Here is a 9,640-nt window from a genome sequence, read left to right on the forward strand (position 1 = left end):
CCCCCCCCGGCTGGCGGGGATCGGGGACCCTCCCCCAGCACCCCTTCAGCTGTCAGGTGGACCCATCAAGGTACGGTGGGTTCTGAAGATTCCCAAAGCCAAAGGCCCCCGGGCGGCTGGGCCTCGGCAGACCCTCTGCCATCCCAAACTGTGATGCCCATCTCACTGGCAAAGCCAGGGGAGGCCACAGCAGGAGGCGGGGTCAGGCAGGCCGGCGAAGCCCAGGAGGCGTCCTGTGCGCTGCTGGGTGAACAGAGAGCGCGAGCCCGCCCGGCTGCAGGAAGGGGCTGGGACTCGGGGTCTCCCTGCCCGTCAGCCCACCACAGGGGGGCAGCAGCCTGGTCAGGGCAGGTCTGGGCGCACCAGCTCCAGGGCCAGGGCCGTGGGCACCGGGCGCCACAGCCCTGCGTGGAAGGGCTCGGAGGAGCACGGCTGCTGAGCAACCTCTGGGGACACGGAGGGTCTGGGGACTTGGCCTGGTCCCTGGGCTTCTGGAAGATGCTGCCTCACTGTGTGAAACAGCCAGAGGCAGGCGTCGCCTCTCTGGGGCAGCTTCTGAAACACGCCCCGTGCCCACTCAGCAGCCTGGCTTCCAGGGGACAGCACAGCGGCCGCCCAGGGGCCCTTCCCCCCCCAGCCAGGACTCCTGGCCTCCCGGGCCACTGCCCTCACCCTGCAGCCCAGCCCAGGCCACCGGCCTCACCACACTCTCTCCCCCCAGGAAGTCGGGGATCACTTCCTTGTCCAGGTAGTCCACCAGGCCCCCCGGGCCCTGGTAGTTGCTGCCGCCGTAGATGAGGAACTTCTGCCTGGTGTTCTCGTTGATGAAGGGGCTGACCTGCAGTGGGGGTGAGGCAGAGGGCATGGATTGATCAATTATTGGCACTGGGAACTGAACACCGAGGCTCTCAGCCACTGACCCGCACCCCGGCCCATTTTAGTTTTCATCTTGAGACAGGGACTCCCTAGATTGCTCAGCTGGCCTCAAACTTTCCGTCCTCCTGCCTCAGCCTCCTGAGTATCTGGGATCACAGAGGAGCACAGCACACCCGCTCGACTAGCCTGTTTTCAGTGGAAAAGAACAGAAGAGACTAGTAAAGAAGCTGGTATAGACACCATTTCACAGGTCTCTTGTTCAGGGTGTGCGTGTGCACATGTGTGTGCACGCATGTGCTCTGGGCTACAATTGTGGGTCCTGGCCAAAAGTTTAAAATCCCAACAGTCCAAGGTCCAAACTGTCCTTGAAATCAGCTCACAGGAGGCCTGGGAACACTGTACAATGCTGAGGGTTGCTGTCCCATTAAAGAAATAGGCAAGGGATACACAAATGTGCTCCATCCATATGCTGGAATATTATTCAGCTGTAGAAAGGAATGGAGAGCCAGGGCGGGCTGCACCGCGGCTGGACTCCACAACACTGTGCTCAGTGAAGGAAGCCGGACAGCAAGCGCCTCACAGTGGATGAGCCTGTTGACATGAAGGGACATCCCAACAGGCAAATCCCACAGGGACGGCAGGCGGAGGGTGACCCCCAGGGCCAGGAGGAGAAATGGGCAGGGGGGTTCCAGGAAACGTTCTGGGACTGGGCGGGGTAGCAGTTGTATAATTCTGTGAATATAGTGGAACTGCTGAATCCTGTACTTTAAGAGGGCGAAGGCTGTGGCATAGGAGTCTTATCTGGATAAAGCTGCCATTTACAAAAGTTCAAACAGGGCCACTCAGTGGGAGAAGCAGAGGAATCCTCCCATCTCGGCCTCCCATCCGGGCCTCCCTGGGGGGCCTGACCAGGCTCCTGCTCTTACCAGCGTCCAGAGCACGGGAAAGACTCGGGGGGCTCGCACGATGAGCAGCCGGCCCAGGGTCTCAGGGTAGTTATCCTCGACGACCTCGATCATGCGCAGCAGGGCCTTCACCCCTGGCCGCCAGAGGTGCCGCATGTTGAGACCCTCCAGGTCCAGCAGGCAGGTCCAGGAGCTGTGGTGGACACGCACCCCTCACTCCACCTGGCTCTGCCTCTTCGCAGGATGGACAGGGAGGCGGGTGGGAGCAGAGGGGCCGCCGGACACTTCTGCGGATCCCTCCGCGGTAGGGAGGCTGCGTGCTGAAGAGGCCGAGAGCCTGGATGCCCAGGCTGAGCCCCGGAGCCCAGGCCTCCCCTCCACCTGGAGAGCTGTGAGACTGGGCAGGGACCTGCGGCTCACGGAGTCAGCAAAGGTGGTCAGCTCTAAATGAGGTGGGGGCTGGAGCGCTCTCTGCAGGAGCTCTTGTCCCTACTAGTTGAGAGAAGATGCTCTCCACTACACACAGCCCACCCGGCTCTGGAAGCTTGCCCTGCAGCGTCGGGTGGCCCAGGCTCAGATCCCTGCTCTGCCACTTGCTGTGTGGCCTGGGCCAAGTTCTTAACCCCTCTGTGCCTCCATTCCATCAGTAGTGAGTCATTAGGAAAATGACCATCTTACTGCAGTGGCCGGTCCCTGGGAGCCTCTGCATCCTGGATGTCCCTTAGCCCTGCTCACACCTCTGCAAGGGGGTCCTTTATGACACTCCCCGTTCAAACCATCTGGGGTGGACTCTGCCTCCGGCCAGGACCCTGGCTGACTGATTGCTACCCCCACCCGATGTCCCCGTCCTTACAAAATCTCCAGACAGAAAAGGAACTTAATCATCACAAAGAGAAGACTCCTGGGGGTAAAATGTGCAGGTGTCAGGTCCTGTCACTGCTGCCACCAGGAGGGCCGAGGGCTGGGGGGCCGGAGGAGCCCGGGCCACACACAGCTGGCCGCATACACTGGCCCAGGACCTCGGCCCAGGGGTGGGGTCCAGGGAGTGAAGGGGCAGCGGGCCGCTGCTGGGCTTTGTCACCAGGGAGTGGGACTGTCGTGGGACATGGAGGGAGACCTCAGGCCAGAGAGCTGCTCTCAGGATCCAAAGTCGGAAGCCAGACGGGGCCGGACCCAGACAGGGGCAGGTCAGAGCAGCTCGGCCACCGAGCCCTCCGTGACCCCAGGGAGCACTGCCACCCGGGCTGTCTCCTTATAAGTCAGGGTGACTGCAGCCCCTCACAAGATCACCGCAGGAGCTAGGTGGGGACGGTGACACTCAGTGCAATGTGTTAGCTGCCCCGTCCACCGGGGAGTCACCAGCCCGGGTCCTTGCCTGATGGGACGGCCAAACTGCTTGGTGTTCCCCTCACACCTCTTCTGTCCTTCCTCGTTGACAGAAAGGACCTGCAGGGAGGATAGCGTGCTGAGCCACCGCTCTGCTGTCCCACCCGCGGGTGGTCCCGGAGCCCAGGCGGGGGGGACACTCACGTGCTGCAGCAGCGCCTCCTCCCCCACCGCCTTCATCAAGCCTTTGGTGTCCATCTGGCCCAGGCGGAGGATGTACAGGGGACGTCCATCTTCGGGGGCAAGCAAAGAGAAGGGACACTGGTGACCCGGGCAGGTCCACGCCTCCGCTGGAATGCGGCATCCTCAGGGAGGAGACACCGGGCTCGGCACACCCAGGCCCAGTACACCCAGGCCCAGTGGGCGCATGTCCTGGCCAGCACCTGCTGCCTCCAGGAGGCGGACCCCCCACCAAAGACCCCAACAACAGGCGTGTTCTAATAAGGACAAGGGACACGCCCGCGAGACACCAGGCGGGGGCCTCAGCAACTCCCGCTCCATGTTGGCGGCTCTTTGCCAACTGAAGCCTTTCTCCCGCCTCTCGTTTGCTCAGAACAAGACGCGAGCCTCCCCAGGAGGGGACACTGAGCCCCAAGAACACTGAGCCCTGAGCACACGCTCTTCAGCCTCAGAAGAAAGCCACGGAGGGGGACCTGCTAACACTGGCAGTGCCGTCACTCATGTCACCTACAAAGTCCCAGAACACGATCGGCCGCGTCCAGGCAGGAGCGGGTCAGGCGGCAGGAGCCTGGAGACTCGGCCCTTCTGTCCACATCAGCGGCCGTGTTGGGGACCTGTTCAAGGACACTCCCCACGTCCCCGTTGGTTCCACTGGGCACTTAGCAGAACCAACTCCTGCAGCAGAGCTGGGCCATTTCCACGGGGCCTAACAAGACTCCAGAGGCTCTGCTCAGCCCTGCTCTCTCCAGAGAACAGAACTCTGCGCGCACCACGTCCATTTCAGCTACCTAGTGCTGTCCTCATTACTGACAGGTGTCCTGTGTAGGACGATGGGACTCGATGGGTTGATGTCATCAGCACTGAACCCAAGGCCACGGGCACACAGGAGCCCACAGCCCCGGGATCCTCCCCGACTGCACCACAGGACCCTGTGCTCTGGGCCACTCAAGGGCAGCACGGCCCTCTGGCCCCACGAACAGCAAAGTTGCCCATGAAAAATCCAAAACTGCAAAATCACTGCCCTCTAGAAGCCACCTAACGGCTCATGTGTCACACAAGTGCCAAACCCTGGAGGCTGCACCGCCTTGTTCAGCACCAGCTGGGACGTGCACACCCGGCCACCCAAAACTTTCACCCCTCTGAATGTGTCCTTGGATAACCTTGACAGGGCTGCCACGGAGCTGTGACTGTTGATTTGGAGGTTATAAATACATTTTAGCAAGCAGGGGGATCCATGAATACCGAGGACTGTGTTAAGACACTGTGCCAACCAGTGTGCCAACCGGGGCTCAAGAGAGCCCGGCATTTCCCCTAAACAGCATACATGAGTTTTTATGTAAAGGACTGTGAAAAGCCCAGTAGTTGTTGGCTTTAATTTTAAAAAAAAATCTATGGGCTGGGGATGTGGCTCAAGCGGTAGCGCGCTCGCCTGGCATGTGTGCGGCCTGGGTTCGATCCTCAGCACCACATACAAACAAAGATGCTGTGTCCACCAAGAACTAAAAAATAAATATTAAAATTCTCTAAATAAATAAATAAATAAATCTAGACACAATATCTGTGGCAGGTGGAATGTCATCTACACACACACACACACACACACACACTCTCACACTCACACACAAAACCCAAAGTGTGACCCTTATTTGAAAACAGTCTTTGCAGACGCATTTAGTTAAGGACATCAAGAGGAAGCCTTGGCCTCCTGACCAGGTTGGGGGCACAGGGCCTAGGATCCCAGTGGCTCGGGTAGACGGAGGCAGGAGGGTGGCAAGCTCAAGGCCACCTCAGCAATGTAGTGAGACCCTGCCTCAAAATAAAAAAGAGCTGGGGATGTGGCTCAGTTATAGAGCACCCCTGGGTTCAACCCCCAATACCAAAAAAGGGGGGGAAATCATTCTGGATCTGGGGTGGGCTCTACATTCAGCCCCTGGGGTCCTTAGAGGAGAAGACGGGACACAGAGAGATGCCAAGATGCCACCGAAGACAGGCAGAAATTGGAGGGGTGTGGCCACAAGCCAAGGAGCCCAGGGCCCCCGGAGGCTGGGACAGGCAGGGGTGGACCCTCCCCTGTAGCCTTGGGGGAGCGCAGCCCTGCCGACACCTTGACTCCAGACTCTCAGCCTCAGAACTTCCAGAGAACACATTTCTGCTGTCTTCGCCACCAGGTTTGTGGCCGTCTTCTACGGCTGCCCTAAGAAGCCCGTGGGACATTCCTACAACCATCACCTACACCCTCGGGGACCCCAGCAAAGGGGGACCAACAGCCTGGGGCAGGCCCCAAACTATCCCATCTCCGCCTTCTTCCCAGCTGGGTGTCACACCAGAGGTCTCCGAGAGCCAAGGGAAAACCAGATGTTGGCACCCGGCAGGTTCCTCCAAGTGCCTTGGCAGCCCCCTGACCCTCACCTATGTCCTGGTAGTGCCAGCCTCCCGCGTAGAACTCCTCCAGCAGGGCGGGAGGCCGCCAGGTCTGCAGGAGCACGTCCACCTGGTGCTGCTTCCGCCAGCTCAAGGACTGGCACAGCATCTCCCGGGCCTTGTCCAGGTGGAAGTCGCGGGCGCGCAGGAAGCGCAGGATATGTTCATCTTTGGGAATCTGAGACACAGAGAAAGAGAGCGGAGAAGGACACCCTGCCCACAGGTCAGGTACCAGAAGGAGCCCCTGGCTCACCTGCAGAGCGTCCCCAACCCTGAGGGAGAGCCCAGGCTCAGGACCCTCTGCACTCGGCTGCTCTCACCCCTCCCTGCTCCTGCTGGGACCTGGGTCTCTCTTGGGGGCAACTGGTCCTCCTTCACGGCCCCCCCCCCCCAGTGAGCCAGTCCTGCAAGACCAGCCCCAGGAGCTGCCCTCTCTCCAGCAGGAGGAGCAGGGTGTGGGCTGGCCAAGAGGCTCAGTACGGCTCCTGGAGGTGTAAACTGACACCATCCCGCACTAAAGTCACACCCCGCCTGTCCCCTAAGGTGGAGGAGAGAAAGACCAGCCACTCAGCTGGCAGCCGCAGCAGGAAGTTCTTACTCAACAGAGCTGAGGACAAAGTCCCCGTGGGACCCTGGTGCATCCTTGTTACGGGGGTGACAAGGCAAAACCCACCCACGGGCAGTCAACACTCACCTTCGCAGGGTCTCCAAGTCCCACAGGAAAGGACAGAAGGGTATCAGGAATGTGGTGCTATGCAGCAGCGTCTCCACCGGGGGTCACCACGCCCCCGGGGACACATGACATCTCGGAAGCTGTCCAAGGTTGTCATAACTGGGGGCGGGGCGTGGGGGAGTCGCTAATGACATCTATTTGCTGAGGCCAGGGATAGTGGGAGGTCTTCCCGTTGCTGATCACGTGAACTGCCCTGTCCGCCCCCCAGGCCCACCCACCTTGCCTCTGTGGGTCTCCTGCAACCAGTGCCGCAGCTGGATCAGGCAGCTCTCCTGCATGGGCGTGAGCTGGCCCAGGCACCTCTGGATGTAGTCTGCGTCCAGCTTGTCCCCTTGGAGGAGGAGGACGGGGTCTTCAGGACAAGGGAGACCCTGCGTCCCTCGCCCCGTGGCTGCCCTTTCTCTGCCCTCCTGTGCTACTGGCCACCTCTGCTCTGGAACATGGTTCCAAGCCAGGCTAGGGCTCCGGCTCCAAACACAGCCCCGCAGGCCCCAAAGTCCTTCATTTTTCCCACCCGGGTCCAGGTGGTTCTGAAAGCTTAGTCCAAGATGATCCCCACCCTCCAGGGTGGCCGAGCCATGTGTGGGGGCCTGGGGACCACGTGGATCAGCCTGCTGCGCAACCCATCAGCCCATGGCCAGCACACAGAGCCTGGCTCAGTCCAGGTCTGGTGCCCGGCTCCTAGCCACTATGCAGCAGAGGCAGGTGCCCACGGCCTCCTGGTATCTCAGCCAAGCAGCAGCCTGTGGGCACCGCCACTTCTCTGTGGACAGATGGCACAGTGAGAAAGCAAACTGAATGCCCACCCAGCAAAACCTCTCAGCCGTTCCCCAAACAAACCCTGGGCATGGGGGTCACGCCGGCTGTGCGAGGAGGCATCTGGGTAAACCACAGGAGGGATGGGGGCTGAACTCATGTGGGCAACGGCAGCAAAGGGGCAGCGGAAGACATGAGGCAGGCGGGGCCCCACGTCCTTCCAGCCCCAGGCAGATGTGAGGCCCTTCTCTCCCTCTGAGCACAAAGGCCCAGTGATTCAGAACAGGGTGGAAGGGCCTGACGTTGCCCTCTGCCAGCCACCCTGAGTGCCAGTGTGCTGGTGGACAGGACAGATGAGAGTGGAGGCCAGGCCTGGGTGGACAGGCAAGGTACAGGGCACAAACCACAGAGCACACACAGGAGGGTGTAAAAATATAAAAGGGCACGTACAACAGCAGCCAGCCAGTGCACACAGTCGGTGCAGAATAAATTCTTGTTGCATGAATGGATTTTGTTCCCTCTAAACACAGCTCGAGACATAGTATTAATTCACGGTATTGTCACTCAAGTATCTTGGAATCAGGCAGGCCTCCACATGTCAGTGGCCCAAAAGGAAATTGGACTCCATGTTTGTACTGTTCTGTACACCGGTTTGTTAGAATTTTTCTTTTCATTTTAATTTGCCTTCACATTCTATTGTGAACAATTTCCACATGAATAGAAGACTGCGACAAAGGGCTAATTGCTGTAATATACAAAGAGCTCTTACAAACCAATAAGAATTCAAGAACAGGAATTAACCAAAGAAAGGAAAATAGTCACTAAACATGAAAACAATACTTGACCTCAATCATGATAAAAGAATGCATCACTAATCTACAAATGATCATTCTTATTGCCTTTCAGAAGTTTGAAATATTTAGTAAGATTCTGGTGGAAAGTCAGGGTGAGTAGACACAGCTTCACACTTTAGGTGGGAGTGATGATCATCAGCCTCTTCAGAGGCCTAATTGGTAAATGTACCTAAACCTCAGTGGCACAAAACCTCCCAGTAATTTCTCGTTTTAAATGTCATGCTATGTATGTTTCTACAAAAATTTTTAAATGCTTATGTAGAAACTGGATCCACTGGCGCCTGCCTGCAATCCCAGCTACTCAGGGGGCTGAGGCAGGAGGATTGCAAATTCCAGGACAGCCTGGGAGACTTAGTGAGGCTCTGTCTCAAAATAAGAAATAAAATGGGCGGGAGAGGTAGCTAGTGGCAGAGTGCTCCACCCCCAGTTCCATCCCTAGTAACACCCCCCCCAGGTTTTTTAAATGAAAAAAGTAAAATCTCTAAGTCCAAAGATGTATGGCACATTCTTTGTATATTTTTAATTTTTACTATTTGTGTGTGTGTGTTTGTGTGTGTGTGTGTGTGTGTGTGAGAGAGAGAGAGAGAGAGATGCTGGGGATCAAACTTGGGCCTAGCAAACCCAGGAGGGCCTCACGCACACTAGGCAGGTGCCCTACCACTGAGCTGCCTCCCAGGTCTTTTTATGCAATTTTGAGACAGGGTCTCACTGCGTTGCTTAGGGCTTCACCAAGCTGCCGGGGCTGGCCTGGAACGCGGGGTCCTCCTCCCAAGGCTGTGATCCTCCGCCTCTCCCCCAGTTGCTGGGATCACAGGTGAGCACCACCACACCCAGATCACTATTTGTATTCTTTAAAAGAAACTGAAACAACCTAGATGTCCATCCATAGGGGACCATCTAACTAGGCCAAATTAAAATAGCAAATAGTAAATGTTTATTAACAAGTTACGGAACCACATCACGACACCGTGAACTATTAAGGTCTTCCCGCTGATGTGAAAAGTAACCAGCCACATCCAGCGCAGATGAGAAACATCAAAACATCAAGGGGAATGCAGAATGCGCCCAACGAGTTAAGTTCGGCGTGTTACACAGGCATGGGCAACGGTGCCCACGTGTGTGCGGGTGTCCACCATCACGAAGGTCCCCACACCTACCTCAGCAGCTCGCCAAATAGAAACCCAGGCCTCCGCTCGGCCTCCAGAGAGCAGGAAGGCATAATTCCTACTGCCCATCTTCTGAGGAGTCTTAATTTTTTCTACCATGATCAGGCATTACTCGGGTAATTTAAAATAGTAATAAAACCAGAATCGTAGGCAGCGCTGTGCGCCCGGGTCAGCCGAGGGGCGGAGCCGGGGGTGGAGGGGGCGCAGAGGAGGAATCGGCGGTCACGCAGGACCCAGACCCTCTGCGCTGCTCCTCCCTCTTCCTCGCACCCGGCGGGGCGCTTCCCAGCACCGGGGCCAGGGCGGACCAGCGGCCACCTACCGTCAGTTCCCACCGCCTCCGTGGCTGGGCCCAGGGCCCTG

General features: G+C 58.0%; 1 protein-coding gene across 1 annotated transcript in view; it reads right to left on the reverse strand.

Moving 5' to 3' along the window:
- The window catches only part of Sec14l5 (SEC14 like lipid binding 5), a 38,646-nt gene that overhangs the window by 6,577 nt on the left and 22,429 nt on the right, over positions 1 to 9,640 (reverse strand). Inside the window, exons 6-12 of the mRNA XM_048790053.1 lie at positions 9,600 to 9,637; positions 6,720 to 6,832; positions 5,757 to 5,946; positions 3,312 to 3,400; positions 3,157 to 3,227; positions 1,803 to 1,974; positions 698 to 838 (exon numbers count right to left, since the gene is read on the reverse strand). Coding sequence (XP_048646010.1) covers positions 698 to 838; positions 1,803 to 1,974; positions 3,157 to 3,227; positions 3,312 to 3,400; positions 5,757 to 5,946; positions 6,720 to 6,832; positions 9,600 to 9,637 — 814 coding nt within the window. The remainder of the gene's footprint in view (positions 1 to 697; positions 839 to 1,802; positions 1,975 to 3,156; positions 3,228 to 3,311; positions 3,401 to 5,756; positions 5,947 to 6,719; positions 6,833 to 9,599; positions 9,638 to 9,640) is intronic.

This window comes from Marmota marmota, unplaced genomic scaffold, assembly GCF_001458135.2.
Source record: "Marmota marmota marmota unplaced genomic scaffold, marMar, whole genome shotgun sequence".
Taxonomy (NCBI): Eukaryota; Metazoa; Chordata; class Mammalia; order Rodentia; family Sciuridae; genus Marmota; species Marmota marmota.